This window comes from Balaenoptera physalus, assembly GCF_965194825.1.
Source record: "Balaenoptera physalus genome assembly, chromosome: 5".
NCBI classification, from domain to species: Eukaryota; Metazoa; Chordata; class Mammalia; order Artiodactyla; family Balaenopteridae; genus Balaenoptera; species Balaenoptera physalus.
Genome location: NC_138884.1, coordinates 149122986 through 149142439, shown reverse-complemented (window position 1 = coordinate 149142439; position 19454 = coordinate 149122986). Strand labels below are relative to the sequence as shown.

Genomic DNA, 19454 nt, shown 5'->3' with positions numbered 1-19454 from the left:
GAAATCGAGCAATTTTAGTTGCATCCAGAGGGTACCAGTCATTCTAGAATCCTTGGAATGGATATCAGTCTCTTGTAATCAAGTAGCATTTTAGAAACTACATAGTAATGCAAGATTGCAAAATGTTGCACATCTGTAAAATAATTAGTATTCACAAATAAGTATGGCCATGGGGAGACAGTTGACAGCTTTGAAATCCGTTGTTCTTGTTTGCTTTTAAAAATTTATCCTTTATTTGTTGTGTGACACATATATAAGCCTACAGGTACCCAAATGTTCCACAAAATTAATCCCAGAGGCTGCGAAGAGAAGGTCAAAGAGGAGGTTTCTGCTGATTATATTTATCAAACCGCTCTGTACTGACCTCTGTAATAAGATAAAGAAATGACTACTTTTTCTAATATGTAGCTCATTTTAAATCATTTTTAAAATTTGCAACAGTAATAGTTACTCACGAAAGAAAAATGTTTCTCCTGAAAACTGCAGACCCACGTTACGTAAAGGGAGAATTAGCACCAATACTGACTCTTCCCATCCAAAAATATGGCATGTATCTCTTTTTTTAGGTTGTCTTTTATAGCCTATATTATGGTTTTATAGTTTGTACATTTCTTACTGAATTTACACGTAGGTGTTTCACAGTTTTAGGGACTATCATGAGTAGCATCTTAAATGGTGGAATAAATTTTCTAAGGAGTTATTGCTGGTCCTTATAGGAAAGCTGAGTTCTGCTTTGCGTCCAGTCATCTCACCGTGTTATCATCTCTCAAATAGTTCTGGAATTGATTGCTTTGAGTTTTCTAGGAGACCGTGATATCGTTTACAAATAATAATAGTTTTGTCTTATCCTCTTTATTAGCATTTGAACTTTGTGTTTTGTTTTTTCACTTCAGCTAGAATCTTCAAAGCGTCATGAGTAAGGGTGTTACTAGCAGCAGTTCCTGGCTTTTGTGGAACGCTTTGGAGGTTTCACATTAAGTCTGATGCTTGCTGTACAAATTTTTGATACTTTTTAGCAAATTAAAGAGCCCTTCCCTGGTGGCACAGTGGTTAAGTATCTGCCTGCCAATGCAGGGGACACAGGTTCAAGCCCCAGTCTGGGAAGATCCCACATGCCGCGGAGCAACTAAGCCCGTGCTCCACAACTGCTGAGCCCATGTGCCACAACTACTGAAGCCCCATGCGCCTAGAGCCCATGTTCTGCAACAAGAGAAGCCGCCACAATGAGAAGTCTGCGCACCGCAACGAAGAGTAACCCCCGCTTGCTGTAACTAGGAAAGCCTGTGTGCAGCAGTGAAGACCCAACGCAGCTAAAAATAAATAAATTTAATAAATTTAAAAAAAAAATTTTTTTTAAAGCAGGAATAGACATTAAATTTGTATGTTTTTTCTCTTTTTATGTGTTTTTGTATGAATTAGATTAGGCTTCCTAATTTTGAGACATCCTTGCATTCCTGGAATTAAACCCTACTAGATTATAATATATTATTCTTTAATCCATTATTAGGTATTTTATTTAGGATTTTTATATCTGTATTCTGAGGTATTACTGAGTTTTCATCTTTGAGGTCTTGTTTGTTTTGTATAAAGGATAATTATGCTAATCTCATAGAATGAATTGAGAACTTTCCATGTTTTCCCAGTTTTTAGGAATAGTTCAACTTTCCTGTTCTACAAAGGGTTTGCTTGCATAGACCCCACCATGAAACTTTGGGGCCTGGTTCATTTTTGCAGGGGAAGGAACCAAGGACTCAGTATCTTTTACTGCCTTTTCAGTAAACATTGTGTTCATGAACTTACTTGGGGTTTTCTACTTCTTAAGTGAGTTTTACAAATTGATATTTGCCTGGGAAGTTATCCACATCATTCATATAAAGGGGTGGGCTTAAGCTTATGCTTACAGGGCAGCTGATGCAAATGGGTGCATGATGGCTACCGGAGAATTCCCCTGCCCCTAACTTCACACTGTGGTGAGAGAGCACTTGCTCCCCTCAGAGGAGGCCGGCCAGTGCTCCTGGTGTCCCAGCTGTGCCCACAGCCTGCCCTCTGAGCTGTCCAGCTGTCGAGAGAGGCCAGAAGTCTAGATTGTTAGGTGAAATCTCAAAAGCTTTTTCATGTTGGCTCAGCTTGTAAAACACATTGTGCAGGGCCAACAAGATAGCCGTGAGCCACCTGTTTGCAGCTATTCTTTAGATATGAAAGGCATAAATTGTACAGATGTTTTCTCTTGTGGTTTTAGAAAATCTTTGTATGTGTCCGTGTCCTTTCTCACTCCTGCTATTTTTGTTGTTCCTTTCCTTCCCTTGTTCGGCCTGGGAGGAAGTTCAGAGAACCAACTTTTGGGTTTATTGATCACGTTTACTTCTTGGTTTTCCAAATTTCAGCTTTTACCTTTAATTCCTTACTAGTTGATTTCTTGTTTCATTTTGTTTGGGCTTCTTACATTGAACGCATACTTTTCAGGCTTTTTTTTTTTTGTTCTATTCTCTCATAAATGCCACTAAACTATACATTTTCTTCTACATCTTGGGCTCATCTTATACAATTTGATTTGTGGGACTTTCCTTGTCAATTATTTCTAAACAGACTGTAATTTCAACTTTGGTTTCTTCTCTAATACTTTTAAACTATTAAAAATTTTTAAGGGCATGGATCTGATTTTATTAAGTTACTCTTGTTTTATTTTGGAGGGTTTAGCGGGCAGTGTTTGCTTGCTTGTTTTAATTTGAAGATCTAATCGGCCATTTATTAGGTGGCTCATGAACCCAGCAGCATCCCGTCTGGCAGCTGGGAGGGCGCTCCCGCTTGGTAGTGTTCTCTTCCCTGTAGGACTGAATATATGCCCCCTTTCTTTTCTTTTCTTCTAATAATTTTGAACATATGTATCCCATATCCTTTCAGTGGTTAATTTACAAGAATACATTTATATAAACACCAAGATTTAATCATCTCATAGCCTCCTCCTTCAAATAAGGCAGTGCCTTGAGCCCATTCTTAATTCCCTATTCCCCTCGATTTCTTTTTAGTTGTGGTAAAATCTGCATTACTCAAAATTTACCACCGTAACCATTTCTGAGTCTACAGTTCATTCGTACTGAGTGCGCTCACATTGCTGTGACCGTCACCGCTGTTCAGCTCCAGAACTCTCTCATCTTCACAAGCTGAAGCCCGTGCTTAAACAGCGGCCCCCGCCCCCTCCCCCCGCAGCCCCTGGTGCCTGCTGTGGCACTCAGGGTGACGTCCCCGAGGCTCACACTTCACGTGCAGGGCCCCTCGTGGTGGTTCAGTGAACTGTGACTGTCCACTCACCGCATTGACAGATCCACCTCTGATATGTTAATTTCTCTTTAAAATCTGAACTCCTCGCTGTGTTTTTCATGCAAGAAAAGTATTTGCGATGGTTTTGAGCGAGTCATGTGAGGCGCTGAGATCGAGTATCAGGTAGCGTTTCTGTAGTGCTGCAGCTTCTGTCTGCAGACGCGGTCTCTCGTATATATCATTTTAAAAATCTCCCCTTGAAAATGTCCAGGGTAGCTCTTGCTGGTACTAAGACTTTTTGTTTTTTACATCCCCCATGAATTAGATGACGATGAAAACGAAACAACGCATGCTAACAGAAGACTGGGAGCTTTTTAAGCAAAGGCGCTTCGTGGAAGAGCAGGTGAGGCTGTGGGCCGGAGGGGCGGCTCACGGGAGTGGGAACTACTCTCTGCGGGTGGGCGGCTCCCAGAGGCCAGCGCTTCAGCACCTCCCTGCGTGTTCTGCCCGCTGCTAATGGCAGTGGTGTAAACTGGCTTTCCTTCCGACTTCCTTCCTCCTGTATCCCTCAGGGGACATCCGCATTTACAGAGCCGCCCGCTCGGGCCACAGCCACCCCTGAGTCCCCACGGACTCCTCCTAGGCGGGTGGCGTGTCCCCGGTTTACTCGCCAGGGTGCATACAGTGAAGTCGCAGGGCTGGGACTTGGTGCGCTCCGCGTGTGCCAGGGGCCGTGCCTTCGTCGTGGCTGCTGGCGGCCCCGGCGCACCCCTTCCTCCAGCGGCTCTTCCCCCCACCCCTCTGCCTGCCGCTTTGGCAGAACTCCCAGGGGCTGCGGTGTGGCGGTCTCAGGGCATTGGACTTCATTGGGAAACTTGCTTCCCGTGCACGTGCCGGCTTCTCTCCCAGTTAGTCTCCCTTGCCGGGCGTGCTCCCTTGGCCTTCCCTAGGTGTCGGTGGCCCCAGCCTCGCCCGCACCCATGGTCTTCTCTGGGCGCCACAGGTAGACAGAGGGCACCCGTGCTCCGCTCACTTACCGTGTGGCTTCTGTCCTGTCCCCTGGCTCTCCTGGCCACCACCCACCCCATTGCCCAGGCCGGTCCACGGGCTGCTTCTCTGAAATCCAGAGGCTCGCCCGCTCCAGTGGAAGTCTAGGTGCCGCTTCCTAGGTGGTTCCCGTGTCCACCCCTTCTCCGTGCTCCACCGGCGTCCTCTCCAGCTGGCCTTCCTCGCTGCTGCGTTCCTTCCAACCCGCCCACTGCCGTCTTTGTGCCGACTGTCCAGCTTCCATCGTGCCTCATAAACGTCTGTTTAACTCATGGGCGCCGGGTGCCACGGCTCTGTGTGCACAGGCCTGATGGCGGCGAGGCTGTTCCCCGAGACTCACTCCTGCTCAGCCCAGGCTCAGCAGCCGTCGAGAGTGTTGTGAGCGGACGCCCAGCTCAGCGCTCTTTGCGGGCCCGGACGCCCTCCTTGCCTCTGATGGGATTGCCAGCACTGCGCCTGGGCCTTGCTGAGTCTGGGCACCTGCTGAGCAGCTTCCCCACCTCTCCAGCACGCTGAGCAGATCTCCCAGGGCACCTTGTGCATCACGGTTTTCAAGTTTGGTTTCTTGCCTGTCCCCTCTTCCAGAATCTAAGCTCCTTGAGGGCAGTGATTATCTCTACGTTCCTGGTACCTAGCAAGCACCAAGCCCATGGCAGATTCAGGGTAAAGGCTGGGTGTCTGCTGTGAGGGGCGCTGCAGCGTGTTTGCTGGTGAGGAAGCCTGTTAGGGGTTCCTGGTCCGTGGCCTGTGTCAGGGCCTCTCCCAGCCCCACGGCTATGTGCGTCACACATCTGCGGCCCCTTTTCCTGGCCCTGCCCCACCTTAGGAAGCTGTGGTCATTGGTTCTGAGTGTGACACACACTACCATAATTACTGGAAAATATAAGCTGTGTCATGGGGCGGCACGTCTTGCAAAACTAACCCGTTGTCTCGTGGTTTCCTCCAGCTGACGAATAAGAAGGCCGTCACTGGCGAGAACAGCTTCACGGACACCATGAGGCACGTGCTGTCGTCGCGACTGAGCATGCCCGACTGCCCCAACTGCAACTACAGGAGGAGGTGAGCCTGCGTGTGCGCGCAGCGGGCCTGCGGGACCCTCGCTGACCCCGCAGAGGGCTGGCACCGACCTCTAAAGAGCACGATCTGACCTCCTCTGTTGGCCGTCTCGGTAACTGTCCTTAATTCCCAATCAGATGTGCTTGCGACGACTGCAGCCTCTCGCACATCCTCACTTGTGGTATCATGGACGCCCCCGTCGCCGGCGACATCCACATTCACCAGCTGCCGCTCCAGGTGGACTCTGCTCCCGACCGCCTCTCTGAGATGCGCCCACCTAGCGCGTCGTCGGCAAGCTCAGGGTCGGGTTCCAGCTCGCCCGTTCCAGTTCAGCAGCATCCCAGACTCATGCTCACAGACAGCGGCTCTGCACCGACTTTGTAAGTCGTGACTTTGTCGTAAGCGTTCAGAAATTTAACTAATCCAGTGATGAGAAATAGAGACAGTAATGTCTGCAGAAGTATGGATAGCATTATAGTGCTTTTCAAGAAAAAGGACCCTTCATTTTTCTAAAGAGCTTTTAAAACATGGAATCAGTAAGCCCAAACTTGGACACTGTTTCCTGACCTGCCTAAACGAAGGTGAATGAATAAATGCAGTAGGCAAACAAACACACACACGTTGGTCTGCAGGGAAGGGTTTCCCGGCACCGGCCCGGCCCGCGCTCGTCGCATCACGAGTGGCCAGCCCGCTGCTCCTTCCGCCGCCTCATCAGCCCAGCGTCCATGCTTGGTCCATGTCTTGCTAGGAACTCAGATGATCACTTTAGCAAGCTATTGAAAGGTTCTGTTCTCCGCGTCCCCACATTACCTAGAAGGGTGTTTTGCACAAGCGAGGTGGCTGTGCAGCTGTGGCCAGTTCACGGGGAGGGGAGGGGGCCCGTGTTTCTTCGGACTTGTGGCCGTGTCTCGTGTTGAGGCTGCCTGCTCTAGCTTCTGGGCAGGCTACACGTGGGTGTATGTTTTTATTTAAGAAATAAAACATGCCTTCTGCGTGTCACAGCGTGTGTGGGTGCCGGGAGCCCTGCGGAGGTGACCGGCCCCCCGGCCATGGCTCCCAGTGGAGGGATGGTGCCCTGCATTTCTCAGACTTCTCGCTTCCCCCGTCTGGATTTCGCATGGTGACTCTGAGGCTTTCCTTCGGAGTCTTTCAATTCTCAATATGGGTTTGGTCTCAAACACGAAGTAATTGTAAAGGGCTTGGCCTGAGCTCCGTGACTCCTTTCACTGAACTCAAGGTGCTTCATAGCCGCAGAAGCCCTGTGCTCTCGGAGCCGGTGCAGAGTGTTGAGGGCTTCACAGCTAGCTGCCAGCTAGCTCATCACAGGAGCGTCCCGCAGTTCAGCGTGTGTAGTCAAATAAAAACTTACATTGGAAGAGTTCGCCCCGCTCCTGCGTCCTGGCAGCTGGCACCAGCCGTGGCCTCCCACGCTGCGTTGAGTGGCAGAGCTGGGGCCACGCGCGGATGCTCTGGGCATCTGGCCGCCAGCACCTTGTGATCCGTGTCTTCCCGGGAGACACTGTGATCCGAGGACCTCCATGTGGCCGCTGGTTCGTGTTGTCTCTCGTGGTGCCGCTTCTAAGTTGGTGAGATAGAAGCGTGGCGGTTTAGTCGCTGGGCTGCAGTGCTGTCTGGACTTCACGGGTTCCGGGGTCGCCTCCATCGCATGGCGCACGTGCTTTAGTTCCTTCGTTCCTGCACCTTGGCTTCCTCCTCTGGGTCGTGGCGATGCTGACACCTCGGGAGCGGGTATGGGTGCAGCCCAGGGCGAAGCCTGTTGCTACCGCAGGTGCGGTGGGCCCCCGGGAGGCCCGCTGGGCACTGTCTGTGCTTTCTGTGACGAGCTCCGGATGATAGCACGTTGTAGCACGTTGACTCTTGTTTTCCTAAAAGTGGAAAAGAACCTGAGTTTGGCAATTCTGGACACTCTTCCCTAAAGCCAAAAGGTCTCCAGTTCTTAGGATTGCTCCTCCTGGAGGCCATTGAGTGTTGAGGCTCAAGGCGGACGTGGTGGCATGTTTACGTGGACCCGTGGGGTGTCCATTTACAGTCATGCCTTGAACCATGCACGCTGAGCCAGGAACTCTGCGCCAGCTCTTTTCATGTACCAGAAAGTCATACATTTTAAGTGGTCTTCATAGGCTCCAGCCTTGAAGTCTTCTTACTTTTTTTTGGTAGATATTGCATTTGCCCATCGCTTGGATGTCTTGCTAAAGCTGATAATTAAGATTATGACTGGACTTGGCCACAGCTGGCCTTGTAGTGAAAAATCTTGTAGTATTTTGTCACATAAGTGCCTTTAATGTTTTGTTCAGCTGGCTGTGTCTGAAATTTTGGCGGTTATAAAAACAAACGCTAAAGACCTACGGTTGTTCTCCGTACCCCTTTAATTATAATTAAAAATTGTGTCTGCTTGGAAGTGGCAGAGAGAACAGTTGTACACCGGGGCACTTCAACGTGAATAGATGTGTAACATCAATTAATCTGGTTAAATTTTGTGGTTTCCTTAATGTTTCTCCTTTTGGAGTCTTGTTTTCCGTTCTTCCAAATAGCGCAAATGGTAATCTCCCAGGCACTTCCTCTTGCGTTCAGGTTACTAGGAGGTGCTGAGGAGCAGGCGTGGCGCTCAGTGTAGCACCCCCGTGAGCGAGAGCAGGGTCTGCTTGGCGGGCGGTGCGCTCGCCCTGCTCGCGGCCAGAGGCCTCGGGGTGACGTCTCTGCTTTCTCAGTTGTAGTGATGATGAAGATGTTGCACCGCTGTCAGCTAAATTTGCTGATATTTATCCGCTGAGTAACTATGATGATGCCGAGGTGGTGGCCAGCATGAATGGAATCCACGGTGAACTGAACGGCGGCGGGGAAAACATGGCCTTGAAGGATGAGGTATGGGCATGCGTCTTCATAGTGACAGTAAGTGACATCAGACGGTGTCTGGTGTTTCAGCTTCCTCCATTCTTCTGTTTTGAAAAGTGTAAATTACAAGGGTTTTTTTTAAAGTCCCCTCAGGTAAGCAGTACCAGCAGTAGTTCTTCAGAGGCTGATGACGAGGAGGCAGATGGCGAAAGTAGTGGGGAGCCCCCGGGAGCCCCGAAGGAAGACACAGCTCTAGGAAACGGGAGCCCTGGGAAGGAGGAAAGTAAAGTGGACAGTCCACCCCCGTCTTACTCAACTCAGCAGGTATGATTTTATTTTTTCCAAGTTTGTTTTGCCGGAGGTCTCTTTTCTGCCTCTAGTTTCTCTAAACATGAGCGTTATTGAATACAGAATTATTTTATTTCGAAAAACTTCTGAAGATTAGACCTGGAGAGAGTCAAGGCATACTTGCAAAATAAGCAAATGTGACTCGTACCCTCACTTTAATCTTGTTCCTCTTTCCTGAATCTGTAATCAACATTATCTTGATTTTGCGGCACCACAGAGTAGCTCCAGATATTTAAGTGTTGTGGAGGTTTTTTGTCTGGGAAGCAAGTGAAGGGCTTTTTTTTAATAAAATGAAAGAGTGGAATGTTAAAATTTCAGAAAAGGTTGGTTTTGTAAGGGAGCTTTTTTTTCCTCGATAGGTATCTGTTTTTCTGTTAACCAAAGGTGCGGGTACCTTACCAGGCTATTATTTTTTCTTAGAGACTCAGAGTTTTATAATAGACGCTCAAGCAGTTTTTAAATGAAAGGAAGAACAAATGAAGGTCCAGGCTGATTAAAACCATTTTAATAGGTGGTGTAAATCTGCAGGAAAGGACACTAGAAGGTATTACTACCCTGCGAAGTCTCGCTCCCACCTCCTTCCTCATCTACCGGGTCCAGCGCCTGCTCACCCCCAGCCCCTAGTCCCAATACGTAACCAGTTTTACCTATTTAAAAATAGGTCCAGTGTTTATTCCAGTGTTTATTTATGCAAATATAAACATTCTTCGCCTTTTCATGAAAAAGGCTTATACTAATGCACACTCTGTTCTCTTCGCTGCCCAGCAATGTGTCCTGACCAGCTTCATCTGTACAGAGCTCACTTCCTCTTGCTCCGCTGCTGGTCTCTTTGTATTCCATCGTGTGGACGTGTCATAGTTTTGTTTTGTTTTCCTTTTTAGTCCCTGCTGATGGACATTTGTGTTTGCTTCCGTTTGTTTTCCCATCATAAACTATTCAGTGAGTAACCTTACATATCTGACATTTTATACGTAGGCAGTTCTGTCCCTAGGAGCGGTCACCAGGGGTGGCTTTACCGGGTCAGAGCGTGATGCCCTCCCCTACCCCTGGAAGAGTTTTGAACTCTTGCCAGTCTGATAGATGAGAAGTGGCAACCCCGTGAGGTTTCAGTTTTCATTCCATTTTTTATGGGCAAAGTTGAGCATTCTGTCATATATTTAAGGGCCGTTTGGGTTGCATTTCCTTCTCTATCTTGTTTTTGAGTTTAATAATTCTTTGTGGGGACTTCCCTGGTGGTCCAGTGGCTAAGACTCCGCACTCCCAATGCAGGGGGCCCAGGTTCGATCCCTGGTCGGGGAACTAGATCCTGCGTGCCTCAACTAAGTGTCCACATGCTGCAACTAAAGATCCCGCATACCGAAACGAAGATCCTGCGTGCCACAACTAAGACCCAGCACCTCCAAATAAATAAATATTAAAAAAAAAAAATGAGTTCTTTATATATTGGTACAAGTCATTTATCAAGTATGTGATCTACAAATATTTTCTTTTGGTCTGTGGTGTGTCTTAGTTTTTTTATGGTGTTTTTTGAAAAGCAAAAGTTATTAATTTTCATGCATTCCAGTTTATAAATTTTTTCTTTTATGAATCATGCTTTTGAAGTCATATCCAAGAAAATTTTACCTAATACAAAACTCTCTTTTCCTCTATAATATTTATAATTTTAGCTCTTACTTAGGTCTGTGGTCCATTTGACTCAGTTTTGCTTATGGTCTGAGGTTAGGGTCCAAATTCATCTGTTTGCATATTTGGGTATCCAGTTGTCCCAGTACCATTTGTTGAAAGGGCCATCCTTTCCCCTGTTGAATTGCATTGGCTTTTTGTTGCAAATCAATTGACTATAAATGTATGGGTTAATGTCTGTACTCAGTATCCTGTTCATTTGATCTCTGCATCCTTAAACCCATATTCTACTTGACTGTTGCTTTATTGTAAGTTTGGAAATTGGGTAGGATCTGCCCTGCAGCTTGGTGGGCCTTTTTCAAAATTGTTTAGGCTTTTCAAAGTTCTTTGCATTTCCATATACATTTTATTTTTTATTTTATTTATTATTATTTTATTATGTGTTTTTGTTTTTGTTTTTTGCCATACTGCATGGCTTGTGGGATCTTAGTTCCCTGACCAGGGATTGAACCTGGGCCGCCACAGTGAAAGTGTCGAGTCCTAACCACTGAACCACCAGGGAATTCCCCGTATACATTTTAGGAACAATTTGTTACCTTCTACAAAAAGACCTGCTTGGATTTTGATAGAGGTTGCATTGAATTCTTCAATATTTGATAGAATTCATCAGCAAAATCCTCTGGGCCTAATCTTTTATTTGTGGGATGATAAGGATCAATTTTGGGAAAATACAGTCTTAACAAAATTAAATCTGTCAGTCAGTGACCATGCTGTTTCCATTTATTTAGGTCATCTTTAATTTCTCTCAGCAGTTTTAAAAAATTTCTAGTCTGTGGTTCTCGAACATGTTTCTTAAATTTATTCTTAAGTATTAGATGTCTTTTGATTCTATAGTAAAGGTGTTTTCTAATTTCGATTTTCAATTGATTGTTGGTAATATATAGAAATACAATAGATTCTTATATATTGATCTTGAATTCTGCAGCTTTACTAATAAACTTGTTCTAGAAGGGTTGATGTTTTGTGGTTTTGTTTTTGGGTTTTTTTTTTTTTTGGGTAGATTACTTTGGACTTTATACATGCAAGATCATGTTGTCTGTAAATAAACAGTTTTACTTCTTCCTTTCCAATCTGGATTCTTTTAATTCCCTACTCTTGCCTTATTGAGCTAGCTAGAACCTCCAGTACAGTGTTGAATAGAAGTGGTACAAGCAGATGTCTTTGCTTATTCCCAGTCTTAGGGGGAAAGCATTCAGTCTTTGACCAGGAAAGTATGATGCTAGCTGTAGGTTTTTCGTAGATGTCCTTTGTCAAGTTGAGGAAATTCTGTTCTACTCCTAGTTTCTTGAGAGTTGTATCATGAACATGCATTGGGTTTTCCAGGTGCCTTCTCTGCATCTGTTGAGACGTCCGTGTGGTTTTCATCCTTTATTCTGTTACCGTGGTGTATCTCATCAAGTGATTTTCGTATATTAAACCAACCTTGTGTTCCTGGGATAAATTCCACTTGCTCATGGCATATAGTCCCTTTTTCATATGTTGCTTTATTCGTTATTTTGTTAGGGTTTTTGCATCTGTGCTAATAAAAGATACTGGTCTATAGTTGTCCATCCTTATGGTGTCTTTGTCTGGCTTTGGTATCAGGGTGATACCTGCCTCATAGAATGAGTTGGGAATTGTTTGTTCTGCCTATATTTTCTGAAGGAATTTGTCTAAGATTGAGGTTTCTTAAATATTTGATAGAATTCACAAGTGAAATCCCATGGGCCTGGTCTCTTTTTGTGGGAAATTTTGTAATTACTAATTCAAATTTTGTTTACTTACTACAGGTCTATTCAGATTTTCTGTTTCTTTTTGGGTTGAGTTTAATAACTTGTGTCTTTTTAGGAATTTATCCATTTCATCTAAGTTGTCTAATTTGATATCATATGGTTGTTTATTATACTCTCTTTTAATTCTGTAGAGTCTGTAGTGATGTTAATTCCTGATTTGGGTAATTTTGTTTACTCCTTTTTAACCCCCTCAGTCAGTCTGGCTATAGGTTTGTCCATTTTTGTACATAACCAATTTTTGGTTTTGTTACTTTTCTCTGTTTGTCTCTTTTCTCTTTCATTGAGTTCTGTTCTGATCTCCATTATTTCTTTCTATATTCTTTGGGTTTGGTTTGTTCTGTTTCTAGCTTGTTGAATCTAAAGCTTAGATTACTGATTTTAGAGCTTCCAAATTTATTGAGACTTGTTTTATGGCCTAACGTGGTCTATCCTAGAGGTGCACTTGAAAATAATTTGTATTCTGCCCCTATTAGGTGGAGCGTCCTGTAAATGAAAGTTTGGTCAAGTTGATTGATAGCGTTAGTCAACTCTTCTATATCCTTACTGATTTTCTATCTAGTTCTGAAAATTTTTGAGAGAGACATATTGAAGTCTTCAAGTATACCTTTTGGGTGGTCTATTCCTTTTTCAAATCTGCCAGTTTTTGATTCATGCATTTTGGGGCAGTGTTGTTGAATGTGTATCCATGTAATTATTGTTCTGTCTCTCTAATATATTGGCCCTTTTGTCATTATGAACTGTTTCCCTGCTACTTATCTTAGACTATTTTGTCTAATATTAATACTCCACCTGTCTTCAGAGTACTGTTATGTTATATATTTTTTCAGCTCTTAATTTCAGCTTCTTTGTGTCTTTGAGTCTAAAATTTGCCTTCCAGTCTTTTAGTTTGGTTTCATATTTTTATCCTGTCCATCAGTCCTTGCTTTTTGTTTGAAATGAGTCATTTACATTTAATGTAATTATTGATGATATTTACATTAACAATTTTGCTGGTTATTTCTATATGTCTCATGTTTTTGGTACCTCTGTCCCTCCTTTACTTCCTTTTTTCATATCAAAGAAAATTTTAGTGTACCATTTTAATTCTGCTATTGATTCTTGAGTTATGTTTTTTTGTTTGTTTGTTTGTTTTAAAGTTTAGTTTTTTAAGGAGTGTGGGGAGTTGGGAATAGGAAGAGCCCTGGGCAAGAAGCCTAGACTCCTTCTGTTCTTACCTAAAAGTTCTAGCAGATTTGCATGAATAAACGCTTCTCAATTTGTTTTTTTCCTTTGGTTGATTTCCAGAGCCTCAAAACGATTGCCTTTGACAATTGTGTTCAGTTTTACACTTGTTTTGAGGGAGAAGAGTCACCGACTGCTTCATTCCACCTTAGCCGGAAGTCCCGTCTCTGGTGCATTTTGAAGACTCTCTATGTAACCATCCGTTAAGCAGTGTGAGCCCGGCGGAGCATGGCACCGGTGGTCTTGTTGTCCTTGGTCCCAGCTCCCTCTCTGCACTCTGCCATCTTGCCAGTCCCCTTGCCCCTGCTCAGACAGGCGCGGGACGCAGATGGGTGTGGCTGCTGCCTCAGCAGACACCCAGCTGGGGTGAGGTGCGCACCCCTTCTCTTTTCAGGTCTCTTCAGTCCCAGTCCTGGGGGCCCTCGTTTACCTCACAAGGAGGGACCCGTCAACCTGGGGTGTCAGGACGGGCCCTGCTGCCTTTGTATCTGCTGTGTGACTGGCTCTAATTCAGTCCATACAATTCTTTGTTTCCCTAAATACTAAACGCTCATTTACTGAATACTTCTTTTTTCTTTCCCTTTAGGCAGAACAAGCTCCAAACACTTGTGAATGTCATGTCTGTAAACAGGAGGCGTCTGGACTGACGCCGTCGGCGGGGACTGCTGGAGCCCTTCCTCCCGGCCACCAGTTCCTGAGCCCCGAGAAGCCCACACACCCCGCTCTGCATCTTTACCCCCACATCCATGGACATGTGCCCTTGCACGCCGTCCCACACCTGCCTCGCCCTCTCATCCACCCCACCTTGTACACAGCGCCCCCCTTCACACACAGTAAGGTAAGTCAGGGCAGAAAGGGCTGGAAAGCTCACCCGTCACTCAGACCTTGAGGGGTACATGTTTAAACAAACGGAAATCCGTAAATTGGCAGCTTGTGTAGGACAGCATCCACGCTTGATTGGAGGGTCTGTAAATGTTACCTTTTACCGTAATACCTTAAACTCTTAGAATTTTGAACCTTTACACTTGTAAACACCATCATGAAAGTCATGGTTTATTCCTCCAGAATTAACTAGTACGTGAAGAGTTTTTCAGATGGTGCCGGAGTGACAGGTTGTGCTTGGGGACCTTCCACACAGGGCTTCTCCCCACCCAGAGAGCAGATCAGTTCTCTACCCACAGCTTTTCGAGGCCTGGCTCTTTTTCTCAGTGTGGTGGGTAAAATAATTTGAATGTGACATGAGTCCTCTGACACTGGCTGGGCTCTACAGGGTCTAAAATGACTGTCCTCTAAGCACGAGACTGAGGACTTTTATGTAGAAAGGAACAAGCTTGAAGGAGGGACCCTGGGTGCCATGCGGTGGAAGCCCGCATGCCAGCAGGTGAGTGGGAGGGGCTGGGGGCAGACCGGGAGGCCTGGCCAGGAGAGTAGTGAGGGGCTGGGAAAGTGTGATTTGCGTGCATTTCTTCTCCGAGAACCTCAGGTTTATGTTTAGTATCTTAGACTTTGCAGTGAGATTTTCAGGTTAGTTTCGTTCTTTGTGCCTCTCTAGCTATTTTGAACTTACCTTTATTGACTCTTATCATGAAATTTTAGTTTTTGGTCACTTATTCTGCCTCGTGTTATTAGTTCTAGTCAGTCAAAAGTAGAATTTTCCCCAACTCTACTGATAACGTTACTTAAAGCAGTGATTCTCCACTGGGAGAGAAAGGGAGTACGTGGCCTGGAAGGGGCTTTCTCAAGAAGGCCACACGTTGCCATAGCTGGAGAGTGGCACAGGCGAGAGATTATAACCACTGGTTTATAACAGAGTGTAATCAGCTTGTCATGTTCTCTTATGATAAGTGCTTGGTGACCACTCACATTTATGCTTAAATTTTATTAGATTGAATTGCTCAATTTGAACACTTAATGACACCTTTGTTAATCGGGTGATTTTAAGTAGCATTATTCAGGTATGTATTCAAGGCCAGGCTATCTTCATGGTCTGCCCGATCCACAACCCTTGCCCTCTGGGTGAACGAGTGAGTTCGGGAAGCTGTTGGCTCCCTGTTCTTACCTGAATAGAGCTCCAGTTTCTAGTCCCTAGGGAACCACCCAGAGAAAAGGGTATAGAATGGTCTCTCATACTTTCTTGCTGGTGGAAGCTGTTCAAGAATTAGTTCCTAAAAATCTTCAAGTAAAGTAGTGAAGTTGATTATTCCCAAAGGCTATTGGGACCTCTAGTTAAAACTGATCTTTTCCCCCTGAATTTTGGCCTTTTCTTGGGACGTTATAAGTAGTCTATAGAAGGATAAAGGGGAAGGAGAACATTTCGGGGGAGCATCATCTGTATCGAAATCTATTAATTTGATACCCATTAAACTGTAATCCAGTAGATAGACGTGAAAGATTCGTGGCTGCAAAGGCAAATATGGAGGACAAGCTGTTAAGCTGTATTTCAGCCACGTTAGTATTAACGTCAAGAGTATTCAAATATGTTTAAAATACACTAGTTGGATGCCATTTTTATTTGGAAAAATGAGATGCATTTGACAGAATACTTCATTGGTACCTGGTATAAAAATGTTTGCTTTTCTAAACAATCTTATGTTGTCACTTAACCAGGTTTTGCAAAGTTGGTTTGTGTTATTGGAGTTCGTTTGACTTACTTGAGTACTGTGGCTGCGTCTGTACCTAAACGCATCGTGTGTTCCCAGCCCCGCAGGAGATGGTAGAGAAGAAATGCGCTGTCTTAGGAGGACACAGACTCATCCTCAGCTCCGTCAGGGCAGGTTTCTCAGAGAGGCCAGCACCATTCAGCGTGATGGTCCACACGCGGCTGGGAGGAGGGAGGTGGTGCCGAGTGTGGCGGGCAGCCGTCCCCATTGAAGCTCTTCTGACCTGCTGGCGTTTCTGTGTTGTCAGGGCCTTTAGAAATGTCTGCTCTGGTTAAATGGCAGTTGTCGCCTTGAAGACTTTATGTCACTGTAGTTGTAATTCTTTAATTCATACTTTTGCCATCGTGGGTAAATATATTTAGGACCTAAAATGCTTGGAATGAGCACTGTTAAAATTTTATTTTCTTGAAATTAGAAAAGCTTGAAGACTATTTCTGTTTTCAGATGTCTTCGTACCAATGATACATTTCATTTGTATGTTCAGATGTGTTATTTGAAAGTTAAAAGTAGTTGCAGGAGGTAAATATAATGATGAAATACTAGAGAAAAAATTAAAGCTGTAAGTGATAGGGAATTTAATTTCCAAATATTTGGGAATTCTCTAGCTATCTTTCTGTTACTGATTTCTACTTTAATTAAATTCTGGTCTGAGAGCATACACTGTATTTCTGTTCTTTCGAATTTGTTAAAGTGTGCTTTGTGGCCCAGAATGTGGTCTCTCTTGGTGAATGCTCCATGTTCCTTAAGAGGAATGCATAATCTGCTGTTTTTGGATCAAGTAGCAGTTGATTGATGGTGCTGTTGAGTTCAGGTGTGTCCTTACTGATCCCTCCCTGCTGGATCTCCCCGTTTCTGATGGGGGAAGGTTGAGGTCTGCAGCTATAATAGTGGATCCACCTGTTTCTCCTGGCAGCTCTGTCAGGCTTTGCCTCATGTAGTTTGATGCTCTTTTGTTAGGTGCTTACATGTTTAGGATTGTTAAGTGTTCTTGGAGAGTTGACCCTTTATTATTAAGTAGTGGCCCTCTTTATCCCTGGTAACTTTCCTTGCTCTGCAGTCAGCTCCATCTGCAGTTAGTGTAGCTCCACCAGCTCTCGATTAGTGTTCCATGGTGTATCTCTCCCCACCCACCACTTACAGTAGGTTTCTTGTAGACAGGTATCCTTGGATCTTGGGGTTTTTGGGAGGGGGGAAGGTTCTTGTTGTTTAATATACTCTGATAATCTCTGTATTGTCATTGGTGTATTTAGACCATTCACTTTTGAAGTCGTTCTTTTATGTGTTTGGATTAATAGCAACCATGTTTGTAACTGTTTTCTATTTGTTATCAGAGGCTTCTTTTTCTGCCTCCTCCACTTTTAATTGAGCATTTTCTGATTCCATTTTATCTCCTCTTAGCATATTAATTATGCCTTTTTTTCAATTTTCGCAGTTGTATTAGAACATACATTTTAACTAATCTAAGTCCCTGTTCAGATACCACTATTCTGCTTTATATGTAGCATAGGTACTTTTTAACAGATTATTCCCAATTCCTCCCTCCCATTCCTTGTGACATTGCTGTCATTATTTTCATTTATCCATATATTAATCACCGAGTACACTGTTATTACTTCAAACAAAGTTATTTTTTAGATCAATTAATAATAAGAAAAATAAGAGATTTTATTTTACTTGTATTTATTCCTTCTCCATTGCTCTCCCTTTCCTTATGTAGATCCAAATTTCTGACCTATATTATCTTCCTTCTGCCTGAAGAGAATCTTTTAACATTTCTTGCAGGGCAGGTCTGCTGGAGATGAGTTCCCTCAGTTTTTGTTTGTCTGAGGAAGTCATTATTTCTCCTTCACTTTTGAAGGATAATTTCGCTGGATACAGAATTCTAGGTTGGTGGGTTTTTTTTTTTCTTTGAACACTTAAAACAGTTAACTCCACTCTTCTTGCTTGCATGTTTTTCAATGAGATGTCCTCTGTGATTGCGTTCCTCGTTCTGTAGGTGCAGGGGTTTCTCCCCCCGCCCAATCCCACCCGCTTAGGCTGCTTTCAAAAGTTTCTCGTTGTCTTTGGTTTTCTGCAGTTTGAATACGATACGCCCAGGTGTGGATTTTGCAGGTATCTATTGTATTTGGTGTCCTCCGAGCTTCCTGGGTCTGTGGCTTGGTGTCTGTTGTGAGTCTGGGACGTTCTTGGCTGTCGCTCCTTCAGGTGTTTCTCCTGCCTGTTCTGCCTCTCCTTCCAGACTCCAGGCACCATATTGAAATGTCTTCTGAAATTGCCCCACAGCTCTTGGACATTTTGTTCTATTTTTTTGGTCATTGGTGGTGGTTTTTTGGGGGTTTTGTTTGTTTGTTTAAATTCTTGTTTCTCTTTGCATTTCAGTTTGAAAAGTTTCTCTTGACCTATCTTGAAGCTCATTGATTCTTTTCTTGGCTGTGTCCAGTCTGCCAATTCTTAGTTTCTCTTACAGTGTTTTTTTATTTCTAACATTTCTTTTTGATTCTTTCTTAGAATCTCTCTGCCCATGTTACCCATTTGTTCATGCATGTTGTGTACCTTTCCCGTCAGAGCCCTCAGCATATGAGTAATTTTAAATTCCTGTCTGATGATTCTCAGCCATTTTATCTTGTTTGTATTCCCTCTTAACTGCTCTGCTGTCTCTCCCTGGACCTCTGGTTAGACCTTCTCATCCTGCACGTCATACCTGATGGTCTCTCCGTACCTGAAATGCATCTCCTTGTCTCTCAGTGTGTTCTGAGAACTTTTTTTGGATCAGTCTTCCAGTTAAGTGGTTCTCTATAATTGGGTCTAACCTGCCCCTTAAGTTTGAGTTTTTAATCCCACCTGTAATTCTTATTTCTAAGCTTTAATTTATTTTTCAAATATGTTAGAAACTTTTAATATTCTCTTGTTCCTTGATCACTTTTTCTTTCATCTTTCCTCTCTTTAAGCATTTTACACATAGTTATTCTGTGTTTGAATGAAGCCTTGAGGATCTAAATCTGTTTTTATCATGAGATCATGTTTTGTTCAGCAGGTGCTGAATGGGGGTGCTTCCTCAAGAGAGGGTTTGCATTTGCTGGTGCAAAGGTGCCAGCAGGGAGCTGACCCCCTGGGACCCTCTAGCTCCCCTTGTCTCCAGCTCTCCTTCCTCCTGTGGGACCACACCCATCCCCTCCTCACGGTGACGATGGCGCACACGTCCCCAGGGCAGCCATCCCTTCCCACACCTCCACTGGGTCCTGTTTTTCTTGCCATGTTCTTGTCGGTTCTTTGTGGACCGTTTCCCTTGCTTTCTCCATAGCTCAGCCCTTTGGTACCAAAGTGTTTGGTGCCGTTCATCTGGGACGTAGAGTGAAGTGTCCCCCCTCACTGGACCAAACCCGAGGAGGGAGAACTTACGGCCTTAGAGGTGAGCACATGGGCCACACCTCCTGCTCCCCAACAGAGCAGGCTGCCCTGCTGCACGTGGCCCGGGAGCAGTGCTCGAGACTTCCAGCTTTAAGTCTTATGTCTTTTCCATCTGGAGAACGTGTTATGAAGCAATTGCCCCGTTAGG

The 19454-nt window shown here is 44.6% G+C and overlaps 1 protein-coding gene across 3 annotated transcripts in view; it reads left to right on the top strand.

The window, feature by feature from the left end:
* The window catches only part of FAM193A (family with sequence similarity 193 member A), a 173342-nt gene that overhangs the window by 119227 nt on the left and 34661 nt on the right, over positions 1-19454 (top strand). For all 3 annotated transcript variants that reach the window (XM_082464332.1, XM_082464331.1, XM_082464330.1), the window contains 6 exons: positions 3584-3661; positions 5252-5364; positions 5499-5741; positions 8091-8244; positions 8359-8538; positions 13825-14076. In XM_082464332.1, the coding sequence (XP_082320458.1) occupies positions 3584-3661; positions 5252-5364; positions 5499-5741; positions 8091-8244; positions 8359-8538; positions 13825-14076 (1020 nt within the window). The remainder of the gene's footprint in view (positions 1-3583; positions 3662-5251; positions 5365-5498; positions 5742-8090; positions 8245-8358; positions 8539-13824; positions 14077-19454) is intronic.